This window comes from Anolis carolinensis, chromosome 1 (genome assembly GCF_035594765.1).
Source record: "Anolis carolinensis isolate JA03-04 chromosome 1, rAnoCar3.1.pri, whole genome shotgun sequence".
NCBI lineage: Eukaryota > Metazoa > Chordata > Lepidosauria > Squamata > Dactyloidae > Anolis > Anolis carolinensis.
In genome coordinates this window covers 281,938,627-281,964,385 of record NC_085841.1, presented here as the reverse complement: position 1 = coordinate 281,964,385, position 25,759 = coordinate 281,938,627, and the positions used below count along the sequence as shown (strand labels likewise).

The 25,759-nt window shown below is 42.3% G+C and overlaps 1 protein-coding gene across 6 annotated transcripts; it reads left to right on the top strand.

Annotated features, from left to right (window-relative positions):
• The first annotated feature begins 3,706 nt into the window (after positions 1-3,706).
• arl14ep (ADP ribosylation factor like GTPase 14 effector protein) lies at positions 3,707-15,165 on the top strand. 6 transcript variants are annotated; one of them, XM_008106356.3, is made up of 5 exons: positions 3,758-3,861; positions 8,319-8,445; positions 9,658-10,140; positions 11,955-12,085; positions 13,574-15,165. In XM_008106356.3, the coding sequence occupies exons 3-5, from the start codon at positions 9,718-9,720 to the stop codon at positions 13,800-13,802; spliced, it is 783 nt and encodes a 260-aa protein (XP_008104563.1). In that variant the 5' UTR covers positions 3,758-3,861; positions 8,319-8,445; positions 9,658-9,717; the 3' UTR covers positions 13,803-15,165. The 6 variants fall into 6 exon arrangements, with proteins under 6 accessions (XP_008104599.2, XP_003214731.1, XP_008104563.1 ...); XM_062967767.1 differs by lacking the exon at positions 3,758-3,861 and adding an exon at positions 3,888-6,989; XM_003214683.4 differs by lacking the exon at positions 8,319-8,445 and having other exon boundaries at positions 3,752-3,861.
• Positions 15,166-25,759: the final 10,594 nt, after the last annotated feature.

Sequence of the window (25,759 nt, the reverse complement as noted above, 5' to 3'; positions counted from 1 at the left end):
TCTTGTTTTCATTTTTAACGTCTGTGTCCTATTGGCCTATGCAGCTGTAATGTATAAACTTCTTAACAGGAGAAGTTTTTTAAATAATGAAATCTCTTTGAGATTGTCATCCTAATTGGGTTTCTTTTTACTTCTTTTAGTTATCTGGGAACTGCCTTTCAGTTGCAGAATGTTTGCTCTGTCGGATTTCAGAAGTGCATATATAATACTTGGACATCAGGGCAAAAGTGAAAGAAAGATGTATCCACCAAGTTTTCCTCACACAACACAACTCCCCCTGTGAAGAATCCAAAAAAGTATAGCTGACTGCAACATGCAGCAGAAGTTTGCGATGCTACATGTATGGCTGCCCAACTTCATGAGCTGAAACCACTTATACAACAGCCTTTGATTATTCCTGTTAAGGAAATTCAAGTTGAGGCGTATTGGTAACTTTTATTCAGAGCATTGAATTGAAGAGTGGGGCCCTGGAAGTCAGAATTACAGCCCATGAAATGTTTGACAGTATTTTTAGCTAGATTCTCTCACTTATAATGCTAACCTATGGATCACTGCTCTGAGAGATTTGGAAGCTGGTGTTCACCAGCATGATATTTCAAAAAAAAAAATTCTGTTTTCACCTTATTCTCTGTTGCTCCAGATGGCAAGAATTCAACCACTGTGTGAAAATTACCAGTTAGCACATTCTGATTTCTTAATGTGAGCATCTCACGTTATTTTGGAGTATTATGCACTATGCATAAGTTTGCATCTTCCACGTCTTTACTGGGAAGTAAGTCCACTAAGACAGGGTTAACTTCTAAATATGTAGGTTCATATTCATAGCAAGTATTTTCCTAAGCAACAATATCAACATAGTCTTATGTAGAGTTAAGCATACTCAAGTTCACTGATATCATAAAACTGAAGGAAGGGTGATAGTGTTCAAATTAGTTTGGGGAACTATTCAGAATTCTTAGCCAGAGAGCTCCAAGGTCTCAGCAAATTACAAGTTCCATTGGATGCTGTCATGGCAGTTTCAGTAAAACCATACAACTATAGCTGTAGTTCACAAGAAGAATGGCTTATAAAGATATGTGAATGATCTGAGATTGTCAAGCTGACAATGTTGGTCAAGGAGAAATCTCTTGACCAACTTAAAGAAAGACTGGGACTTAAATAATAGATTAGATACAAGGTTCATGGATCTGATGTCTGTCTCTAAAATGTTCTTTAAGCTTTCCTCAACCTCAGAACCACAAGTGCTGCTGGCTTGTAATTCTCTTTATCCCCAGCCCACATGGTGAATAATTAATGAAGTTTGGCCATGGAAGTTGTCATTCAGTAACATCTGAGTATGCAAACTGGGTAAAAACTAAAGAGTACCAACCACTATATATATATATATATATATATATATATATATATATATATATATATATATTTGGCTCTCCATAGATTCTCCGTCCATAGCTTCAACTGCCATTTGAAAATAACCATAAGGCTGATGTGACTCTCAATGGAAATGGATTTGACAGCCCTGTTTTAAGAGATCAGAAAACAGGGAGATTAAAATCAGTACGAGTGTGAGGCTTATAGATTAGTTTTTATGTATGTGTAGTATGTATTTAGTAGGGGGGTAGTGTGGGATTGTAGCGGTTAGGATGACTTTTAGGTTGAGTTCTGTTAGTTGTGGTCATCTAGTTTAAAAATTGTTTTGTTTTTATAGGGGGCTGGCATCTTGTTGTTTTGGTTTGTGTAATTTATCCCTCTGTTTATGTTTGTACACCATCACCCTTCCTACAGCTTTATAAGATTAGTGAACTTGACTATGCTTAACTCTACATAAGATTATGCTGATATTGTTGCTTAGGAAAATACTTGCTATGAATATTTAGAAGTTAACCCCATTTTACTCAGTGGACTTACTTCCCAGCAAAGACATGGAAGATGCAAACTCATGCATAGTGCATACGTTTAAAATAACACAAAAGAACATTAGCAACAGGGAGCTTGGAGGAAAAGGCAATGGTTTTTTTGCCATGGGCTGCCTTTAACCTCTGCTTCTGGTGACTGGCTCCTTATAGACTCAAGCCCTGACTGTCTGGCTGAAGCAAGTCCCAGGAGAAACATCTGCTGCCTCTAGAGGCTGGTGGATAAAAGGAGGATGCCGGCGGGGGCCCAGTCACATAACACCATCCAAGAGAGCTAAAGAAGACCTTAAGATCATGACAGCGGGGTGGGGGTGGGGGGTCTAGTAGAGTGTATCTCAATGTTGCTATAATAGTGATGGATTGTGATGCTGCTACTTGACCAAGAGATTTAAGGAACACCACTATGTAAATTTGATGACTGACAGAAATGCAGTCTAACATCCCAACACGACACAGTTAGAAATGAAGCAGCCAAATTATGATTAAGGGATTGGTGCAATGTGTTATTTGTGTATGGGGTTATTATGTTTCAATATGTTTAATGGTTTTAAATTTAAATGTTAATTGTTTCTAGTGATTTTATGTTGTTTTATTTTGCTTGTATAATGAAGCATTGTATTTTTGCCCAGATGTATGTTGTACGCCACTCTGAGTCCTCTGCGTGGTGAGAAGAGCAGGATAGAAATGAAGTAAATGAAGTAAATAAATAAATAAATAGCACTCCAAGTTAATGTGAGATGCTCACATTAAGAAAACAGAATTTGCTAACTGGCAATTTTCACACATTGGTTGAATTCTTGCCATCTGTTTTCTTGATGGAATCCAAAAGTAGTTTGGATCTCAGGCGTTATTATTTTTGTTTTTATAGGGATGTCCTGGAGATGGTGATGGAGGACCCAAGTCTCACCTGAGATTCCAAAATCTGAAGTATGCCAAACCCCAATTGTCCATATGGGTGGCTGAGATAGTGACACCTTTTGCTTTCTGATGGTTCAACATACACAATTTGTTTCATGCACAAAATTATCATCCTGTGGAAAATGAATTCCGGGCTATGTGCATAGGTGTCTATGAAACTTAAATGAATTTTATATTAGACTTGGGTTCCATCTCCAAGATACTTCATTATGTATGAACATGCGCGTACAGATATTCCAAAATAGGAAACCAGTCCAAGTGCAGCAGAGCCTCCCTCGCTTTCTATGGACTATTAATTTCTGAGACTTCCGCTTCCCCGTCTCGAGGGGGGAAAGCCAGCCTCGAGCGGAAGTCGTTTAACACCAACTACTGTAGAACTATAGCGCTAGAGAGAAAGGGGAGACTTTTCTGCGCATGCGCCCTGACTAGAGCGCTCGTTCATCGTGTTCACGCCTACCCATCCATCCCTTGAGATCAAAGAGATATAAACCAGCAGCAGTTCTTCGCAGCTATCACTTCGGGTTCCGATTCGTCACTGTTTATTTTTAGAATAAAACCACTTGAAGCTGCAAGGCTATTAAATACTAATCACGGTGGCCAATCGTGGCTCAAACAGACAAGAGTTCTTTCTCCCACCCTGAACTCTCCACAGATATATAAACCCCACTTGTATAGTTTCCAACAGACTTCACAACCTCTGAGGATGCCTGCCATAGATACAGGAGAGAATGCTTCTGGAACATGGCCATACAGCTCAGAAAACTCACAGCAACCCAGTGATTCCGGCCATGAAAGCCTTTGACAAAACAAGCAGCGCTTTCTCTCCTACGCAACCCTCTCAGCTCTTCCCCGCACATGGCGGACTCCACCAGCTGCGCTTGGGAACCGGAGGTGATGTTTGTGAGCGCGTTTGTTTTCCCCCTCCCCTTTGGCGAAAAAGAGGAGGCGGGCGCTCGGCGTCATGGCGGCAGGCGGGGAGGCGGCTTCGTTGTTCGCGGCGGGACTCGGCCGAAGGAAAGCCTATGGCAAGGTCAGCGCCGGCGGGGAGGAAGCGCGGGGAGGAGGCGAGAGAGCTCCCGAGCGAGGTTGCCCGTTGCCGTCGCTTCCAGCCGGCTCCGAGAGGCGTGTGGGAGAAAACTCTGTCTCCGCTTTCGCTAGAGGCGGCCAAGCAGGCAGGACACTCCCACACAAGTGCAGGAAAGGCCGCCCTTATTGCTTCCCATGCCATCAATCATTGGGACAGCGGAACCACTTCCTTCAATGCCGGTTTCAAATCGCCTTAAATTATCAATGTACACGGGGCCTACGGTGCAATATAATCCAGTTTCTGAATCCAGATTGTCTCCTTTGAACTGAATGATATGTTAGTGTAGACTCATATAATCCAGTTCAAATCAAATAATCTGGATTCAGGAACTGGATTATATGGCAGTGTAGATCGAGGGCCCTTCCAGACAGGCCCAGTATCCCAGGATCTGACCCCAGCTTTTTTGTTTATCCCAGATTATCTGGCAATGCGGACTCATATAATCCAGTTTTAAACCAGGAAACTTGGGATCAGATCCTGGGATATAGGCCCCTTTCAAACAGCCAACTAAAAATCCCATATTATCTGCTTTGAATTGGAATATATGGCAGTGTGGACTCAGATATCCCAGTTCAAAGCAGATATTGTGGGATTTTCTGCATTGATATTCTGGTTTATATGGCTGTGTGGAAGGGCCCCTAGAGCAGTGGTTCTCTACCCGTTGGTCCCCAGATGTTTTGGCCTTTAACTCCCAGAAATTGTAACAGCAGGTAAACTGGCTGGGATTTCTGGGAGTTGGAGGCCATAACATCTGGGGACCCACAGGTTGAGAACCAGTGCCCTAGAGTCTGTCTGGAAGGGCCCCTAGCTTGTGTTGAGGACCATAGAACAGACAATCCTGCATTTTTCTTGTTTTGGAAGGAACTGAAGAGAGAGGGGGGGGGGGGCCTTCCACACCCCCATATAACCCGGAATATCAAGGCAGAAAATCCCACAATATCTGCTTTGAACTGGGTTATCTGAGTCCACATTGCCATATATCCCAGTTGGAAGCAGAAAATGTGGGATTCTATTCAGCTGTGTGGAAGGGGCCAGAGAGAGAGAATAATGTGTGACCTGAGGGTTTTAAGCAATATGTTAAGGATTATCATATTCATTATAAAAAGGCAGAAAAATCCTGCATTTCCTTCAGTGCAGAGAGTTAAGCAATTTATTTAGGACCTTAACACCAATGATAAAGAAACTCCTGAATTTTGTAGGCAGGACCTGCAGTTTTTAAGCAGTGGATTGAGGACCACAATATTCGGGGATGCATGGAACATGGAACAGAAAAAGTGTCAAGGATTCTCAATGTGTGTAATGCTGTTCCAATACTGTTTCCCGTTTAGGTGATTTTAACTAGACAAGCTTTTATTTGGCAACCTAAATAAATAGGTCTAGCATAGGGAATTATATTTACTACTTTTTCCAGAAAGCTCAAGGTTCTGCCTCTATCAATTGTTTATTATTATAGCAAGCATGTCAGGCATTAGAAATGTGCACATACATTTACATAACACCCCTTACTTGGTGTGGTTTGGGGATAGTAAACATTTGACTCCCTAGGCCTTATTTGTATGCAAGACCCACCTGCCCTAGTCAGTTTGGTAAATAGTGAGGGATGATGGAAGTTGCAGTCTTCTGGGAGGGACAGGCATTCTAGCTTAACTCCTTATGTAGTGAGCTGCAGGAGTGTCCCCTGTAAGTATTTCCTATCATTAAAACATAATTGAGAAATAATTCTGATTTGATGATTGGGTGAATATGGATATGTAAAACAGCTTTATTGGCTTGAAAAACAGTAAGTAGTAGTTTTTCCGAAACTCCACAGAATAGTTTTCTTGAGTTGTCAGCACACACAGTTGCTGTGAAACATTTTCAGGCACACAACTAAACCTTTTCTTAGCTATTTGTCTGCCATGCACTGTACTTACTGGGTGTGAGACTAAATTTTATGAGTTGAACCATAAAACGTATTGCAATGCAGAGCCAGAGCTACACCTGATAATGACTGGGGATTGGGGGTTTTTTCCTTACTTTTTGCTTTTCTGTCTCTTCTCCTTCTCAAATGAGTGCTTGCTTGACTCAGATCAGTTGGTGGCGTTGTCTGTTCCGCTTCTAAATACAGTTCTACTTCCCCCTTCAAAAGTATTGTTACAAATTGACAGGGCTGTAGCAGGAACATGAAAGAGGAAGAGAAGTGGCAAAAATGTTACTGAATGATTCTTGAGTGAAGGAGGAGGGCTGAAGCACATGGCAGCTAATCCTAGTGCAGAGGACAGGAAGAGGATTTTGTGAGTGACAGGAATTTTTAAAGAATTCATTGATGACAAATGGAGGAAGACAGTTGTGAGAGTTTGGGGAGACAATAGGTACTGAGTGTGGAATGAGTGAAGGAAAAAAATCTGACATAATTTTTTGGAACGTGATAAGCTATATATATTATGAAAATAAAGTTTAGCTACTAATTACTGTGTTAAACCTGATGGGTTTCCTTTAGTCTGGATTATAGAGTCCCATATTTAGCATTCTGGGAATCAATTGTAAAATAAAGTTGTCCACACCATGGACACCTTGAAGGTGCATGATGCAAAACGAAGGAGGAATTTAAGTAGAGAGCATAGGGCAGGGGAAGAGTGGCAGACACCCAAGGAACATCTATACGGATGTTGTCTTTAGTGACTGGGATAATGTTACTTTGCCTTGCTGTTATCACATGCTTTGACCATGCAGTCTTCTGCAAGTTCAGTCCCTCATAACCAGTCATTCGTTAGGAATTCTGAGAATCACAAAACAATGTATGGAGGGCCACATGATTCCCATCCTGGGTTGATCATTTAAATTAGCGCATTTGTATAAATAATGATTAATTTAAAACTAATCGCTTGCAATAATTTTGAAAATGCATTACGTTTACAACTACAGATCCTACTTACACATGTGACTAGACGGAAGACTAGATAGGTGATTTGTCTGATTCAGCAGGTTCTTCTGTTCTTACATAAAAGGATTAGCCAATTAAAGAACTTTCATTGGGCCAGTGGGACTCTTCCAAGGAATTCCTGTTGATCTTCAGCCTTGGTGCCTTCATTGTGAGTATACAGGCAGTCCTCAAGTTATGAATAGGATAGAGTCTGTAGGTTTGTTCTTAAGTTGAATTTGTTTGTAAGTCAGAACAGGTACATTTGTGTGTTTAGCTTTGGATAGCATAGGGAAGGGTTAACATCTCTTTGGTGTTTGTATTGCTATCTGTATCCCTGTTCAGAAGATTTCACCTCACTTTTGTCCCTATGAGAATTGGATTTTGAAAAAACCACTTGTTGTGAAAACAAGGATTGGTGTTAAAGCTTCAGTGGAGACACCTTTTCCCCTGATAACTTTTACAGGAGTGAATTTCCCTTCCTAGGAGTCAGTTTCTCTCACTTTGTTGTCTCACCCCCGTTCTTAACTATGAGTCTTTTGTAAGTCAGATGTTTGTAACTCGGGGACTTATTGTACTTGATGGGTGCTCATTTTTCCTCCTGTTTTTACAGTTCAATGTTTCCTCTTCTGTTACACATTTCTCCTTGCTCTCCCGAGACAACATTTCTGACATAAATAGCAGGAAGGGAAGGGAAAAGAGAGCAATAAAAGGTGTAAATCGATAATAACATAACTTCCTCAGCCAACTATTCCAGTTTCAGAGAGACAACTCAATGCAATTGAAGTGACAGTGAGTAAAAGACAGTGTGCTGTAAGATGGGGAAAAGAGGCCCTACTAATCTGTTATTTGCTTATTTACCTGGGAATAACTAATACAATACTGCCAAAGCAGGGGAACTGAAATAGATTTATTTAGGATTTTGAGGAGCCCTGTATCCCTTGAATTAAAAGCTGTTCTAGACATACAAAAGGCATTAAATGCAATTCAAGAAATTGTAGCTGAAAAGGAAATTCGGTACAAACTTATACATGTGCAGGAGCACTGATGTGTACTCATATTTCCTTTGGTTTCTGACTTAAGAATTTTGAAATACAAATTAATAGTTGTCATAGCACTAGTTTTTTTCAAGAACTCCACTAACATAACTATTGTTTTGAGTAAAACTTGGGCCTTTCAAAAAACAGCATATATGGATGTATATAAATCTAGTTTGTGGGGGGAAAGGCTGTAAGTTTAGATACCTAATTTTGCTTAATGGCTTGTTGCAAATGGCTGGCTTCATCAATTGCTTGGATAGTAACGTTCTGTAGATTGCTTTTTAAGAATTGCTAATTCAGATGGGCTTAAGGCTTACTGCTTCTGTCCTGCTTGTGATAAAAAATGAAAATTGTCTAAATCTTCATCCCTAACGCTGAGAATAGTATTTTGCATTTTCCGCTGGCATATTCAGCAAAGCATTATGAGATGTCTGTTCCCACTAAAGAAGGCTATTTTACAGTTGCTGCCATACACACCTGTTCAACTATAAATTGGATACTGAATGGCGGAGCTTGGAATCCTTTCCCTTGGATATCTATCAGTTTCCATTTCAGATTATTACAATACTCTCATGTTTTGTCTTACATGTAAGTACAAGACTGATTTTGTAACAATTAAAACTATTCTGGATCTGGTAACCACTTCACCTGATAAGGATAAACAAATAAGATTTCCTTTGTTAGGGGAAATTCCTAGGTTCTTAATGCCAAGAAATCTAGCAAAAAGATCCATCAGTGCCTTAACAATTTTACTAGTAAGCATTTTGAAGTATTCAAGAAAGTGGAAGGTTTGTGTCATTATAGCCGCTAAAATAAGCCTGCACAACCTGTGGCCCTCCAGGTGTTCTGAACCTCAGCTTCCAGAATTCCTGAACATTGGACAAGCTTACTGGGGCTTCTGATAGTTGGGAATCCCAAACACCTGAAGGACCACAGGTTGTAAAGGCCTCCAGTAAAACAACTGTGAGCAAGGTTAATTCTAATCACTTCTTGACCTTAGTGCGAAATTCTTCCGGCATTAGGTTTCATTTTGTTTTGAGAAAACCAATAAAATACATTATCTGTTACATTTAAAAAGCTTTATGCCTGGAATTTGATAGAAGCTGCTATTAGTGAAGTCTGGATAAAAGTTGGTGTGGAGTTTCAATATATATATTCTGGTAGGAGAGTGCCAGAATTTAGGATTAGAATCAACAGTACCTGTAAATCAGGGGCAGACCCCTTTGGCAGATCCAACTGTCAATTTTCTGTCCTCAAATTCTCCAGGGCCTATATACCCTGTCAGAAATGCCAATTACACCCCAAACCATGGAAGGATCACAAAGGGCCCTTCCACACAGCTATATAACCCAGAATATCAAGGCAGATAATTCACAACATCTGTTTTGAACTGGATTATCAGAGTCCACACTGCCATATAATCCAGTTGAATGTGGATTTTATACAGCTGTGTAGAAGGGGCCAAAAGTCTACTACTTAAAAGGTGAATTGCTATTTCTGAAGGTTGCTAGGAAAAGAACTTTTGGGGGAGATGGGGGACAGAAAAGGAAATGTGAGGCTGACCAAATAAAGTTGTGGGCCACATTCAGCTCCAAAGCAGCTCTTTCTCCATTGTGAGAGAAAGACAAAAGTTGCCAGCAACAAAGCATGTTAGTTGTATTTCAGCAACATCCCTGAAAAAGTAAACAATTCAGGGAGCATATTTCTTAAATCTTAATGTGAGCATTGGTTTTTGTTTTGAATCTGGTTGAAAAGAAAGGTATACAGCATGAATCTCACTTCCTTCACTGCTTTCTCCAGGATAATCCTCGTAACTGCTGCTAAAGACGACAAAGACAAAACGTAGACAAATAAATTAAAATGGATCCGTGTTCAGTTGGAAATCAGCTGCAAGCTAGCAGTGATTGCCATAAAACATTCTTTACCTCTCAAACTGGCTTCAAGCGTAAACAAGATTTTTCATCAACTGATCTATTACTCCTTCAGCTTAGGACTGGGATAACCTTTACAGAGAACAACATGATCTGTTTCCATCATGCTAAAGTTTACCTTGATAGATATGAAGACTTGCAAAAGTCATGTTGTGATCCCTTTAATATACACAAAAAATTTTCAAGGAAAAACTTGCATGTAATTGACATAAATGATGCTACTTTTCTAAGTGCCAAGTTTGGACGGCAGTTTATACCTGGCTGGAAGCTTTGTCCAAAATGTACACAGATAATAAATGGAAATGCAGAGGTTGATTCTGAAGACCGCCAGCGAAGAAGACTTGATTCAGACGTATGTATATGGGAGCTTTTTTCACCTATCTGAATACTGGCCTAAGAGCACCAAACCTGTGCATACTTACTTGAGAGTAAGCTCATTTAACAAATCTGATACTTACTTTTAAGTAAATGTGCCTGTGGATTGGACTGAAAAAAAAGTAGAGCATCACTAAAGCATTATGTTGAAATAAAAAAATGTTAAGTAGTAATAACATATACATATGTCCATCTCTCTAAGACAAAGGACATGAAGAATATGTATGTTTAAAACAGCCATCAAAAATGAAATCCTTCAAATTATCCTTTCATATAACTTCACAACATCTCAAATGTGATAACTGTCAATGAAGAATTAATAAATTTAGTGGCAAACGTCTTATAATATGTTATGCATGTCTGGATCAGCCTTAAGCAAGACTAATGTTTTTTTTTTTATGGAAGACATGAGACTAAGGAGACTGTGTCCATATTCAGACAGTTATATCTCAGTTTAATAATCCATGATATGCACAGTTTTGTCTGTGCGTGCTGCTCCTTTGAGCTGGCAAACAAATCAGGAAGTCTTCACATAACTATAGTTTTATCTTTTATCAAAACAAAGAATACGGCTAGTGGTTTTCAAACAAGCCTAAATTTTAAATTCCCTTTTTTTAGTATCTTAGCTTGTTCCAACAGGATTAGCTACAGTTCCCTTGTTTAGATAAAATAGAAAAAAGTGACATATTAAAGATTTTCAGGAATGTTCAGCTGCTCATTGTATGCATATCCCGACTCCTTTAAACAAATATGAACAACCACACACTATGGATAGAAAAATCCATAGCACTGCAGAGAACTGCATAGTACTACGGACAATTTCATCTTGCCTTGCTTTGTGAAAACAACTATGCTTAATATGCACATTTAGAAAGTTGATAAAACATTGTGCTAGTTCAAACTGTAGGGGCAGAAACACTTTTTGAAAATTCCCCTGTGTAAAATACTCTCTGCAAGTATAGAGAACATCAGAAAGAAGATTGCAAGCCTAGCAGCACCTTGGTGTCTTAGTGTTCTGTTGCAGGTTATATTTCAGGAAAGAGAGCATTTAGAAACATAGTCTACCACTTAGAGATTGAAGTGGCTCTTCATCATTGTTATAAGATTTGATAGTGGGGAAAAACTCTTAACAAGCAATAAGGAACACCATGGCAGAAGACTTACATCTTTGAATCTGAAGTTATTTTCCAGCATTGCAGTGTTCAGTTTTCACAGGCGAAATATATTGAAAATATACAATACTTCCAGAAGAGGAAGTAAAGAGCACTGATGAAGTATTGTATTTTACTTGTTAGAGGTTCTGAATTTCTTTTTCTAATTAACGAGTATGTATGATATAATCATTCCCACAAAATAATCAGTTCCCTAAAAAACTTCTGGGGGGAGCATTCTTTACCAGCTCTACTCCTTTGAACACTTATGAACAACTTAGAAGCATCAATTAATAATCTCCCGAACAGAGAGGAGTGTGCATGAAAGAGAAAGTGCTAACTAATTGCATCTTTGTACCACATTACTGTATGTAGGAACTGTTTATTCACCTTTTTATAGACCCCAATAATAGTGTGCCTTGATCTAGTATTTCATGACAGATCCCCAATTTATATCACTTCATGACATAATTCATGTGCTCTGCAGCTGAAAGTAATTTCATTTAGTAAGAGTTAGAATAATATGGGCTAAGCTTTGGCCTTGCCTTTTTTGTATTATGTCACAACTTGATTAGCAGTGGTTAACATAGTAAGCATTGTTGTTTCTGGTTCAAATGTATTTGTATCTGTATTTGTTCAGGGGCGTACAGCTAAAGCCTTGAAATCCTTACAGTTTGCTAATCCAGGACGACATACTGGATTTGCTCCAGAAGTAAACAAAAGAGAAAAAAGAAGACTCCAAACAAAAAGCACATCCGTTAATTCAGATAGGTATGTTGATTTTTTTTTTTCATTACTTACATTTGTCCTTGCTTTCACATATTCCAGATTTGCTCGAGGAGACAGAATCTTTCTTTTTTCATTCAGGTTTATGGAAAAACTCTGATGAAAACAAAATAGCATTGTATTGCAGCTTATAGCCTCAAAACATTTTCCATATATTAATTATTTCAAAATATATTCCACAGAACAGCTACCTAATTCAACTTTTCTATCTTAAAATGAGTACTGAATAAATCAGCATTGCAACTTGGATAAATTATACAATTTATGGTTGGTTCACACAGGTCATAGCAGCAAAATTGATACTAGTTGATTGCAGTTCATTATTCTCCTGCTTACTTTCATGTTTTTAAAGTAAGTGTACGATTCTGTCTGCTGCAAATTTTTCCCCCAGAGATAACAGAATAAATCTTCTGTCAACCTCTGGAAACAGTAGTGATAATAATAGATGAACACAGGTGAACAAGGAGTGAAGTTTATTCACAACTATTTGATTAAATAGTGGGATTATTAACACATCTGAGTAAGGGATTTTTTTTTTGCTATTACTAAGCTACTAATTACTTATTTCAAGTAATATTAGCCTTGACCAAAATATCTTCCTCTTAGCTGCTCTTGTTCATCATAATTAGTTTTGTCCTCTCAGAAGAAAGTACTGCATTGTCGGGCATAAAAACAGTATTTGCATCTCTCTCTCCCTTTGGCTTCTCCTTCCGCCCTTCCTTAGGCTGTAAATTGTATTTTTTATGATTTATAATAGTCTTTTAGAGTTTATTGAAAAACAGCAAAACAGCAAATCCGCGAAAAGTGAACCGCGAAGTAGTGAGGGAACACTGTATAGTATATCAATCTGTATAATGAAATACAATTCCCTATACTACTGAAGCCACATGAAAGTTGTCAAGAAAATCAGATATATTAATTGGAGAGACTCCATAGTAGTTGTGCAAAAACAGCTTATATGAGTATTAACTTCTACTTAGACACACATCTTGGAGACATTTATAAGCAAGGTATATATGGCTATCTTGCAGTTTTTAATCCCCTATTACTTTTGATATAGGACAATTAAACAAAGTGAATTAATGTCTTAGAAGTTTTATGCAGGTTATCAGTGGAAGAGAAGTGGGGGGCTCGGTGGCACAATGGGTTAAACCCTTGTGCCAGCAGAACTGCTAACCTGAAGGTTGAGTTGTTGACTGGAATGTTGCCAGTTCGAATCCAAGGAGAGTGTGGATGAGCTCCCTCTGTCAGCTCCAGCTCCCCATGCGGGGACATGAGAGAAGCCTCCCACAAAAACAGTAAAACACCAAAACATCCAGGCATCCCTTGGGCAAAGTCCTTGTAGACAGCTAATTCTCTCACAGCAGAAGTGACTTGCAGTTTTTTAAGTTGCTCCTGATATGAAAAAAGTGGAGGAGAATAAAGAGTCAGATCCCTCAGATTGCTCTTAATTGTGCCTTCTTTCTTCTTCAGGCAGGTAATACCCACAAAGAGCAAAGTGTACGATAGTCAAGGATTCCTGCTTTATAGTGGGATAGACCTCTGTGACTGTCTCGATGAAGATTGCCTAGGATGTTTTTATGCCTGTCCAAAGTGCGGCTCCAGCAAGTGTGGACCTGAATGTCGTTGCGATCGGAAGTGGCTATATGAACAAATTGAGATTGAAGGAGGAGAAATTATACGGAATAAGAAAACAGGATAGCTTGCAAATTTCATCTGAGGTACATGGAACAATATGACATAGATTTTTCCATGTAAAAATACACAGAATGTGTTCAGAGTTCCAGTTAGTGCTTGACACATTAGATCAGCACTCAAGGTCAGAGTTCATTGTATCTACCTATAGAAAAATAAAATTAAAAGATTATTCATGGGCAAGTAGATTGATAAGAGTAGTACAGTATTAGCCATTCTTGACCTAGGCTCTGTAGTGCAGACTTTTTCCCACACATCTCTCCATTCCTTTGTAGGAAAAATCTGGGAATACAGTAATTATCAAAAAAAGTGATGGCTACTTTAGCAGGCATGAACAGTGTTGCAAATTGTAGACTTGTAATTTGCTTCATGAGCAAAACATAATATCAAATTTATAACAGTTTTTTTAGGAAGAAATACAATAATTGGCTTCTGTTAGAAGAAATATGTACATGTGTTAATCTGCAATGGAATGAACTCTCCTGTGCTGTGAACCCCATGGGGGGCAGGTGAAAGTGCCAAAGATATCAACTCAACCAGCATGTCTGTTATGCAGTGTTTAAGGAAATTACAGTTGAGTCTATGTAACCAGGCAAATGATGTCTAGTCTGAAATATTAGTCTTTTCTACTTTTGAGAAATACATATGTTACTTACTTGTAAAAGTACATTTTAGAAGGGGAGGTCTTCTAAACTGTCTGTAATAACTGATACTTTTCACAAGGGCAAAAACATGTACATTTCCATAGAGTTCATTCAGTGTTGCATCTTCCTTGCTAGTTGTGCACATTCAATAGTTAAGAGTATCAAAAGTGGCAGAGGCACATTGTCGACTCAGTGAATAAGAGTTCTCATTTGTGTAATAAAATTTGGGTATGATTTCTTTCTGCCATTTGAAATTATTGTTAGCATTATGTAATGTATGGTTTGTTTTAAAGATTATTCTGTTGCTTGATGTGACTTCCCATGACTGTGGCTCCTGCGCAAGAATGTATCTATCCAGTTACTATTATTCACCTAGGAAAACAAAGGATCATACATAACAAACAAGTTGTATTAAAGCTAGTAGTGTTTTGCCTCTGAAAAGAAATGGCAGTGAGATTGAATCCCTTGCCCATATCATATAATTCCATAGGTGTTCTAATGCACACATGGCAAGGTATACCTTGTTTGCCATGGAAATGTTTTCTTGATGTTCGTGAACTGCAAACAATAGAGGATATGTATGGGTCCACTGGACTGCAGCAAGCATGCACATGCTTTATGTAGAAACCACTTCTCTGTCAACTATAACAAAATGTGATCAATCATTACTAAAATTAATTTGCTCTTGGATGTATTTTAAATGAATAAAGTATTACAACTCCTTGGCTTGAATTGTTTCATATCTGACTGAAGCAGGCCACAGCCACTGCAAAATTCTCTCATAAAAAGTTCACAGTATGAATGCTTGTTAAATTTTTAAATAGCTCAGCTTGGCATCTCATTTTAATAAAAATAACATTTTGCTTCCTATCTAAATTGATCCAAAAACTATAATATGGTAATACTGTTACGGGGACTAACCAAAATGTCATATTTATTACTGCCATAACAGTTTTTGGATTATTTTTTCAATAGACCATCACAGCTAACTGCAATTTATGTACCTCCAGATCACTGCAGGCCTAGTTTTTCCAGATGTTTAAATGAGTTTAGACCAGTGTTTCTGATATTCCTCCATATTTTTTGGACCTCAGCTCCCACAATTCCTAATAGCTGGTAAGCTGGCTGGGATTTCTGTGAGCTGAAGTCCAAAACACCTAGAGGAGCAGAGTTTGAGAAACACTTGTTTAGAATGTTTTAAGAAAATGTTGCTTGTGTTCAGGAATTTCAAATGTCATGCAACAGAGGTCTTGTAGCTATGTACAAAAATGACCATCATTGAAACCAAAGGCTGCTTAATTGTTGGCAAGATAGTTGAACAGATGGAATTTTACTCTCCCTGGATAGGAGCAAAAGCAAGAGTGTGGTAAAGTATTTAAAGGAATCATTTTAGCGACAACTGTTCTTTGAAAATTGGTCGAACACTTAATGTTATGCAGATGCCTATTTGCAAATTATACTTTGTGATGAATTATAAAGTCCTCTTGAGCCTATTTCTTTGTCTTTATGGTGACATCTCTGGGTGCTCGTAATTGAAAAATAATTCAAATATATTTTGTTTCTTCATAAATTTGTTGCATAAATTTACTTTAAATGCTGTATTTCTGCCATCAGTAATAACGTATTCAAAGGAATGATTGCCATATCTTAGTACTTGATTCCTGTGTAACATTAGTAAAATAGGTTGCATTTCTGTACACACATCTGAGCGTACATTCTGTGATGGTGCATAATGGAGAAATGACATGTTCAATGGGAGCAATAATTCCCAACTGTGGTTCTCCAGAAGCCTTAGCTGACTTGGCCAACAGGCATTCTGAAAACTTAAATCTAACACATCTGGAGGACCAAAATTTAGAAACCAATGATATAGAGAAAACCTACACTACTCACATGAAATAATTATTGTTTGCATTGGGCGTATTTGAATATGGGTAGTACCTGGTAAGAACCAGAACATTTTTATTGAACCACTCTATGTTTTATGTCATTTATCTGATTAATGTATTTTAATGTAGTACTTATTATGCCTCTTCTTTTTAATATGACTGAGCTTTATCCTGATACATTTTTTCTGATCCTACCTCTTATGTTGGAGGTAAAAGGAAAATAATGGAAATAGCTATATTATTGCATTGCAGTTTAATTACTGTGGCTTTTGTTGAATTACTGAATAAGGAATACTATTTCTGCCTTTTAATAATGCTAGAAAAAGATCAGCATTGACAGTAAGGGGTCTGTCCAGGTGAGTTGTTTTGGGGTAGGGGAGGGATGGTTTGAAGGCAGTCTTCTGCTTCCTCTGCATTCTCTCCAATGGTGTTTTGAAGAATTTCCAAACTCCAGAGTAAATTGGGAGTTCCCTATGAAAGCAAAACATCATGAATACGGAAATTTACCTCAGAGTATACCTCTCTAGGAATTTCCAGGTCTTCAAGCATGACTTGATGGTCAATTAGTCTCCTGTGTTAATATTGTATGTTTTATGTTGATTTTAACGATTGTTTTTACTGTAATTGATGTTTTTATTGGATAATTGTTTTATTGCTGTGTTTTGATATTTGATTGTTTTATCGGGCAAGGCCCGATGTAAGCCGCCCCAAGTCCCTTCGGGGAGATGGGGCGGAGTATAAAAATAAAGTTATTATTATTATTAATTTACACTGGAAGCTTAACATAAAATCACTGTCAAAGGTCAGACGCCAACTGAGAGCCAAAATATAGTTTATTAAAGTAATAGTCCAAAAATAGTTCAGTAAATTAACAGAGACTTGAAACACTTAATCTTCAATGTTATTAGGCAGTCAAAGCAGGAAAAATGCCAAAAGCACTAATTGGCATATAATCCGGATTAACCAGAGATATAATCCGGATTTAACATAGAATACTTGAACTCAGCCCAAAAACTCAAAACGGGCTTAAAATGGCAAAACAAACAAAGGCAAACAGTTATGAAGCCCCAAAAACTCCCAAAACCCAGAAGTACAACAGCGATTCCAAACTGAAACAAGAACCCAAACCGGGCTAAAAAGCTCTTTGCTGTGAGCGGCAAAAACAAGCAAAATTGGAAGACGCTGAAGAGTTAACGGCAAACCGCTGCAGAGACAAACGCCGAGCCAGGAGTTAAAGGAGCAGAACACTGTAACGTAGTCAAGCCGGTCCGAAGTCGGGATAAGGAGAATGCGTCAGGGTCGGAAACAAAGCCAGTAGTCAGCAACAGTAGACAGCCACAAAGACAGGAACGACGCCAAGCCGAGTTTGGGAATGAAGAGATAAGCTGAGTTGAGTTCCAGTCCAAGGTCCAAGGGGTGAAGTCGTCACAAGAAGGTCCACGTCATGGAATGGCACAAAGAGCCAAGACAATGGAGGCGAACAGCAGATCTGTTGCAAAGTCCCAAGCCAGTCTTCAGAATCACATACAGGAAACCCAATGGCGCCCAGCAACACCTTACCACACACAAAGCATAGTGACCCAACATCCCCAATTTATTTAGGTTTCCTTGAGCGTCCAAACCTCTAACGCCCTTGGATCAGGTGTCCCAAACTCCTCATCAGAATCTGAGCTCCAAACAGCCAACGCCCTTGGATCAGGCGTCCCAAACTCCTCATCAGAGTCAAGATCATCCTGCCCACACCCAACTCTATCCACACCTGTGGAACTACCCTCATTCCTCCAGGCAGACCATGTGGAATCTGCTTCTGAAGATACCCAAGTTTCTCCAGCATTTACAGCATCCATGGACCCAGATTCCTCCCCAAGATCCTTCGGAGCTCGTGCCCAATCTATGCCAACTTCCTCCGACACCACTGGTTCCTCAGCATCCATTTCCAGCTCAAGATCCCCTCCCAAGTCCCCACATGAATCTTCCTCAGAAGACTCCTCATCAATCTCCCTGATTCTCTTCCTGTATAAATCTTCCAGTGAGCCCTCCTCGCGAGGGTTCTTCCTTCCTCTCCTGATCCCTCCATTATCACTCACAGCCTCAGAAGACTCATTCACAACAATCACACTGGAAGATCTAGAGATTCCTAGAGAGGTATTCTCCCTAGAAATGTCTAGGTCCTCCAACATGCCTGGAGGAAGTTGAACATAAAATCATATTGGAAGACTTAGAGACTTCCAGACAAATTTATCAAATTTGTGAATAATCAAATTCTCTACAATGAAAACCACAATGGGCGGAACAACTGTACAGTCCTGAGCTTGGTGCATTATAAGTGTTATGGGGCTACTACTTCAGTCTCATTTTAGCACTTCCCATCAAAGAAATACCATATTGTGGTGTTGGAAAAAATTGGTTAATAAAAATGTTCTTAATGTCAAAATTAATGAGTTTTTACATTTCAGGAGGGGATAATTCTCAGAAAGGAACATGAACATTATTCCATTATTTGTTTTAGATTATTTCACATATTGGAGTGGGCTTTTAAAGCCAAGAGCAATTGCCAGGTTAGAATGAGGGAGGAAACAATGGAGAAATCGGTGGAATTACACTCTTTTGTTTTAAAGACCGATTGATAGGCTTGCTCAAATAATTCGATTTCCCCATTACTCGTTACTAATTTGTTACTTTTGTAACTTGTGAAGCAATATACGACCTTGATTATCCACACGTCTGGATATCGCGGTTTCGAACCGCGACAGGCCCTTTTTCTTATGTCGTCGTTTTTTTTCGTTGGGAAAAAAAGGTTTTGCAAATCACCCAAACTTGTTTAAGTGCACTGGGGCAACCTAGCGTGTTGTTTCCACCTTGTGGTCAATCAGAGAGCACGTTTAACCCAGGGGAGGGGCTGGTAGTACGTCCTGAATGAAAAGAGCGTGCACGGGAGCCTCGTGGCTCATTTCGGCTCGGGATCTGCACGAGAGAGGGTGGTTGGGAGTGAGATTCCAGGCAGGCAGGCAGGCAAGATTGCTGCATCACAGCTTCCTTGGCTGAGCTACAGATTATAAGACCGGGAGAAAAGGGTGGGTGGGTGAGGTGGGGTGGGAAACTGTTGGGTGTTTCTGAATTTTTTTTTCCAAAGGGCCTGTGGCCTTTTTTCCCCACAAGCTTGGCGTTTGCCATTTTCCCACCAGGCCTGCAATTTTTCTGCTGCGCCATTTTGCCTGGTGCGGGCGGGGTGGGCTTTCGTTTTGATTAGGAAACTTTTCTTTTTTCAACGCTAGTAGCAAAGTCTGGCAAAAGGGTTGCACATCCCATCCTCCTCCGTAGAATAACACCTGTTTTGGGAGAAAAGGGACCCTGATTTTGGTTCCTTTCCTGCTCTGCTGCTCTAAAGGGCTTGTCTGTGCCAGGGCAGCAGTGATTCAAAAGCAAAGTCTGGCAAAAGGGTTGCACATCCCATCCTCCTCCGTAGAATAACACCTGTTTTGGGAGAAAAGGGACCCTGATTTTGGTTCCTTTCCTACTCTGCTGCTCTAAAGGGCTTGTCTGTGCCAGGGCAGCAGTGATTCAAAAGCAAAGTCTGGCAAAAGGGTTGCACATCCCATCCTCCTCCGTAGAATAACACCTGTTTTGGGAGAAAAGGGACCCTGATTTTGGTTCCTTTCCTGCTCTGCTGCTCTAAAGGGCTTGTCTGTGCCAGGGCAGCAGTGATTCAAAAGCAAAGTCTGGCAAAAGGGTTGCACATCCCATCCTCCTCCGTAGAATAACACCTGTTTTGGGAGAAAAGGGACCCTGATTTTGGTTCCTTTCCTGCTCTGCTGCTCTAAAGGGCTTGTCTGTGCCAGGGCAGCAGTGATTCAAAAGCAAAGTCTGGCAAAAGGGTTGCACATCCCATCCTCCTCCGTAGAATAACACCTGTTTTGGGAGAAAAGGGACCCTGATTTTGGTTCCTTTCCTGCTCTGCTGCTCTAAAGGGCTTGTCTGTGCCAGGGCAGCAGTGATTCAAAAGCAAAGTCTGGCAAAAGGGTTGCACATCCCATCCTCCTCCGTAGAATAACACCTGTTTTGGGAGAAAAGGGGCCCTGATTTTGGTTCCTTTCCTGCTCTGCTGCTCTAAAGGGGTTGTTTGTGCCAGGGCAGCAGTGATTCAAAAGCAAAGTCTGGCAAAAGGGTTGCACATCCCATCCTCCTCCGTAGAATAACACCTGTTTTGGGAGAAAAGGGACCCTGATTTTGGTTCCCCCTCTTTCCTTTCTTCTCAGCTGCTCAAGTAGGCCTTGCTGCAAATATCTTTCTCCTATATTAACCCTATCAAGGTCTGGAAAATACAGGTATCCCCTTTTTAACTTATAACAACAAGAACAACTGTAATAGAAGGGTTTGCGGCAGTTCGACCCAGAACACATTGCCAATCAAGAAACAACACATCTTTCCCCCCAGTAACACAATACCTTCCTCCCTTCTGTAACCTCAAAACACTCCCGTTATCATGAAGCGTTCAGCTGAACGCGGGTCTGGTGGAGCAAGTCCTGCTAGTGGTCAAGCAACAGCCCGGACACTGTGGGGGGTCAAAAAAGTTAGGGTGGGTCCCATCCATCTGGAACGCGGAACGATGGGAGTGAGTGGACTTGATGAAGAAGCTGGCTGTTCGACTGCTGAAAGTTCACAGCCCTCCACCCGGAGCCAGTTGTCGGTTGGAGCTGAGACAAGTGGACGATCAATGGAACATGCAGGTGTTGCCATCCTGGAACTACAGGTGGTGGATAGTGAGGATCTTGATAACCCCACCCCTCCACCCGCTACTGACAGTGAGGAGGAGGTAGAGGAGGTAGTACCATCAAATCATATACTTTCTCATGCTGCTGAAAGGGTGCCCACGACTCCTATCTCCCTGGGCGTCGGCACAGTGGCTGTGGGGAGGCCAAGGTCATATATTTGGGACCATTTCCATGTCCACACTCAGCATGCCACTTTGGCAGTTTGTAGACACTGTGGGGCAAATATCAGCAGAGGCAGAGATTTGAGACATCTTGCGACCTCGGGGTTGAGCTCTCACATGAAGCGACACCATCCCTCGATATCGGTAGGAGGGGGAGCTGCAAGCCCTTGCAGTGGCAGCATTAGCACACAAAGTTCTCCTGGTGTAGATGGTGGAAGGCAGACACAGTCCACCTTGGAGGATTGGGGCATGCCTTTAGCCAGGAAGAGAATGGGGGAAACATTACCCACACCCCAGCAGATAACCCAAAGTGTGGGAGAGATGATGGCCCTTGATCACCATCCCTTCCGCCTGGTTGAACAAGAAGGCTTCGTCCGCCTTATGAAACGCCTGTGCCCCCGCTACAAAATCCCCTCCCGTCACACCTTTTCCAGAAAAGTTATTCCCGGATTGTACGAGGGCTGCAAGGAACGCATTATCCAGATGTTGCGGAGCGCCATGGGAGGACACATCCATTTTACCTCTGATATTTGGTCAAGCTTTGGAGGAGGCCATTCCTACCTCTCTCTCACGGCACATTGGTGGGAGAAGGAAGGCAGTATGGATACATCCCATCGTTGGGCACTCCTCGCTTTGGAGGTAGTTGATCGTGATCACAAGGCAGAGACCATCTGCAGCTATCTGGGAAACATGATGGGGGAGTGGATGCGGTGCAGGCTGGAAGAAATGAGGAGGGGCTTCATGGTGACTGACGCTGGTAAAAATATGATCAAAGCGGTTGAAAGTGCAGGGTTTTTGAATGTCACCTGCATGGCCCACTTGCTTCACAATACCGTCAAGGAAGGTTTAAAGAGCCCGGAAGAGCAGCTGGCCAGCACCGCAAACATCGCCCTGCTGATCGAGCGCTGTAGAAAGATCGCGGGCTACTTCCACAGGAGCATCAAGGCAGCCCGGCAGCTGAGAGACAGGCAGAGCCTTGAAGGCCTCCTGCAGCACAAGCTGCTCCAGGACGTCTCTACCCAGTGGAATTCAACCTATAAGATGCTCGAACGCATGGTCGAGCAGCAGAAGGCGGTACACGGCATCTCCCTTACATTGGTTGCGCCTGTTAGCAAGCTTGTTCCAACTAAGCAAGAGTGGGACACCATCTCCCAGCTGGTAGACGTCCTAAAGCCATTCAAACATGCCACAGAGACCCTTTCGGAATCAAAAGCCCTTCTTAGCTAGGCAGTGCCCATGGTCTTGGGGCTAAGGAGGCACCTAGAAAGGCTTGGGGCCAGTCGAACACTGGACTCCCTGGCTGGACCGCTGACACCGCCGGTCCAGGAGGTGGTGAGGAGGCTGTCCTTTGCTGTACGGAAACGCCTTGAGCCACTTTCCAGCAAGGTCCATATGCTGGCGGCCTTGTGTGATCCACGGCTAAAGTACAACGTCTGCCCAAAAGACTTTACCGTATGGAAGGCCCAACTAGTTAACCTTGTGAGGGAGGTCTTTGCTGCCAGGGTGGGGAAAACGGGCACAGTGGCCCCTCTACCGGAAATGCCTGCCACCCCCAGCACTAGCGCTAGTGGCGAGAGTGATAGTCCCGGGGAGCCGGCAGGGGGTTGCCGTAGGGTTACGGATCTCCAGCCGCGACCAGGAAACGCTTTCTTTGCAGAGACGGTGGCCATACTAGCCTGCTCGGAAGATTCCTCTTTGCTGGCTTCTGCACAAAAGGTAGACTCGGCCGAATGCTCGGTCAACAGGTACTTTGAGGAGCCTCCTGAGATAATTTCTTGTGATCCATTGGCCTATTGGGCTTCACGTGATCACATGTGGCCAGATCTGTTGCACGTAGCCCGCCAGTTTCTCAGCTGTCCGCCCACCAGCGTGCAGAGCGAAAGGGTCTTCAGCCTAGCGGGAGATGTAGTCACGCCCCACCGCAGCTTGCTGGACCCTCAAACAGTTGAGAAATTGGTCTTCCTGAAGGCCAACCTTCCCGTGTTGAATTTCCCCGATTTGGATTTTGACACCGACGCCTCCTAGAACAACAGTTCTCCTCCTTTAAGCAGCTCTGCTTCTGATTAACTTTGGCTATTTCTGTTGGGGGGGGTTGCCCCTTTGGCCTATGTCCAACAACTCTCTCCTCTATCCTACTATGCTTTCCTTCCTCTCATCCCTTCTGTTCTTGTCTTTATCATCACACACCGTTGCCCACTTTCGTTTTTGGGTAAATCAATCTCTAGGGGCCGTTCCCTGAGGTTCTTTAGGTTTTGTCTCCTGTAATACTGATTCTGGATGGGAAGAAGGATATTCTGGGGGAACTTAGTCCATAAAAGCCAAGGTAGGAAATGCATCCGCTTTGGGTTCAGAACGGATTAAATTCAATTCTCTACCCTTTCTTTATCAAAAAATATTTCGGGAATGAGCCATGACTGTTAGGTCTTCTCCAGATTCTCGCAGCTCCTGTACAGAAAGAACATTGTTATAATCGATGTGGATCCTTCGGTAAGACATATTTGGTGAAGGAATACGGCAGAGTCTCACTTTACAGAGATAATGGTCCATCAGAACCTTTGTGGCTGTGTCTTGCCGCATTAAGTAGTACACCTCGGCCTTGGCCACCACTTCTCAAAATTTTTCTCTTTCACTGTCCCATCGCCTTGAGTGGGTGTGGTCGACGCAGTGGCCGCGGGACGGCCGCCCTAGGGTCCCCTAGCCCTCTGGCCGTGCACGCGGACGGTGCCGTTTGCCCGTCAGGGCGTGTGCCTTTGCGGCTGCTAGTGACCTGTGGGTGCAGGTTCTGTGGCATGGGAACTTCAGTTTGCTGGCTTGTTGGCAGGACGACAGAAGAGGGTGGAATCACCGCAGAAAGTGGGACACCTCGGCCTTGGCCACCATTTCTCAAAATGGTTGTCTACTAGTGTCCCATCACCTTGAAAGGCTGTGGTCGATGCTGTGGCCGCGGGACGGCCGCCTTAGGGTCCCCTCACCCTCTGGCCGCGCACGCGGACGGTGCCGTTTGCCCGCCAGGGCGTGTGCCTTTGCGGCTGCTAGTGACCTCTGGGCGCAGGTTCTGTGGCGTGGGAACTTCAGTTTGCTGGCTTATTGGCAGGACGATAGAAGAGGGTGGAATCACACTGCAGAAAGCGGGACACCTCGGCCTTGGCCACCATTTCTCAAAATTTTTCTCTTTCACTGTCCCATCGCCTTGAGCGGGTGTGGTCGACGCAGTGGCCGCGGGACGGCCGCCCTAGGGTCCCCTAGCCCTCTGGCTGCGCACGCGGACGGTGCCATTTGCCCGTCAGGGCGTGTGCCTTTGCGGCTGCTAGTGACCTGTGGGCGCAGGTTCTGTAGCGTGGGAACTGCTTTTTGCTGGTTTGTTGGTAGGACAATAGAAGAGGGTGGAATCACACCGCAGAAAGCAGGACACCTCGGCCTTGTCCACCACTTCTCAAAATTTTCTTCTTCCACTGTCCCATCGCCTTGAGAGGCTGTGGTCGACGCTGTGGCCGCGGGACGACCGCCTTAGGGTCCCCTCGTCCTCTGGCCGCGCACGTGGCCAGTGCCGTTTGCCCGTCAGGGCGTGTGCCTTTGCGGCTGCTAGTGACCTGTGGGCACAGGTTCTGTAGCGTGGGAACTGTTTTTTGCTGGTTTGTTGGTAGGACGATAGAAGAGGGTGGAATCACACCGCAGAAAGTCTTTCACTCTGAGCTAAGACTTGTAGTCTTCTCCGATCTATGGAGAACTCTCGGACGGATTCACAAAAGAATTCCCTGTCGGACATCAACGGCGACATTTCCTTCAAGTCCATGCCATCCTGATGCTATGCCTGTAATTTCACTACCTCCTTGAAGCGGACGGGCATTAAAACATGGAGGATGGACCAGTTGGATCTTCTTACACTCCCAGGCACTGTCCTGTTTTTCAAAAAGCAATTATTTTCAAAAGTGCCATTCTTCCCATGCTCTGCCTTCCTTACGGTCAAGCTCTCATCCACAGGTTGCTGGGGTATGGCATTGCGATGACAATGCGAGTATGCGGTCCTCCAATGTTTGCGTGAAGTCTCTGCTCTTATTTTGTCAAGTGTAGGCATAGCTCTGCAAAACCTCTACTAACTTGCAGGCCACAGTCCGCACCTACAGTGATATGTCGCAAGAATAAATAAAACGTCTGTCAAACCCTCCACATCCAATCCATGTTGTTGACAGTTATAAATCTGTGTGGTTCCCTTTGGCTTCCTTCTCTTATAACCCAGCTTTGGTCCTTTCTTCTTTCAACTTTGAGAGAAGGCTCCTCTGCCCCTACTCTTTTTCAGCCAGCAGACTGTTATCTCATACCATAGGTTGTAAATGTGCCTTCCATAAATTTCAAATCCTGCCTACAGGTCCTCTAGCCACGCATGTCGCATTTAATGTTCCACACAAACAGCTAGATGATTCCAGAGGCTGAACTTATGCGGCCCTGCCGCAACCCGTTCCCAATCATGAAAACGGCGGTTGATCCGTTTTCTGTTCCC